The 337-nt window shown below is 58.2% G+C and overlaps 1 protein-coding gene across 1 annotated transcript in view; it reads left to right on the top strand.

The window, feature by feature from the left end:
- EMH_0079810 (uncharacterized protein) overlaps positions 1-56 on the top strand; it is a gene marked incomplete at both ends in the record, with an annotated part of 2,227 nt that extends 2,171 nt beyond the window's left edge. Inside the window, one exon of the mRNA XM_013500170.1 lies at positions 3-56. Within this exon, the coding sequence (XP_013355624.1) occupies positions 3-56 (54 nt within the window). The remainder of the gene's footprint in view (positions 1-2) is intronic.
- Between the last annotated feature and the right edge of the window lie 281 nt (positions 57-337).

Raw genomic sequence — 337 nt, 5'->3', positions numbered from 1 at the left:
TGCAGCAGCAAATGAAGCAGCAACTGCAGCAGCAACCGGAATGGGCTTCCCCTTAGAGACGTCCTGGTGGCGAGGCAGGCAGCTCCTGCAGCAGCAACAGCAGCAGCTGCAGCAGCAGCTGCAGCAGCAACAGCAGCAGCAACAGCAACAGCAGCTGCAGCAGCAACAGCAGCTGCAACAGCAACAGCAGCTGCAACAGCAACAGCAGCTGCAACAGCAACAGCAGCTACAACAGCAGCAGCAGCTACAACAGCAACAGCAGCTGCAGCAGCAGCATCAAGAGCAACAGCAGCAACCGCAACAGCAGCAGCAGCAACAGCAACAGCAGCAGCAGCAA

This window comes from Eimeria mitis, genomic scaffold, assembly GCF_000499745.2.
Source record: "Eimeria mitis Houghton genomic scaffold, Emh_scaff5098, whole genome shotgun sequence".
Taxonomy (NCBI): Eukaryota; Apicomplexa; class Conoidasida; order Eucoccidiorida; family Eimeriidae; genus Eimeria; species Eimeria mitis.
Note: the sequence above shows the minus strand (reverse complement) of the source record. Positions and strands in the feature narration are given on the sequence as shown.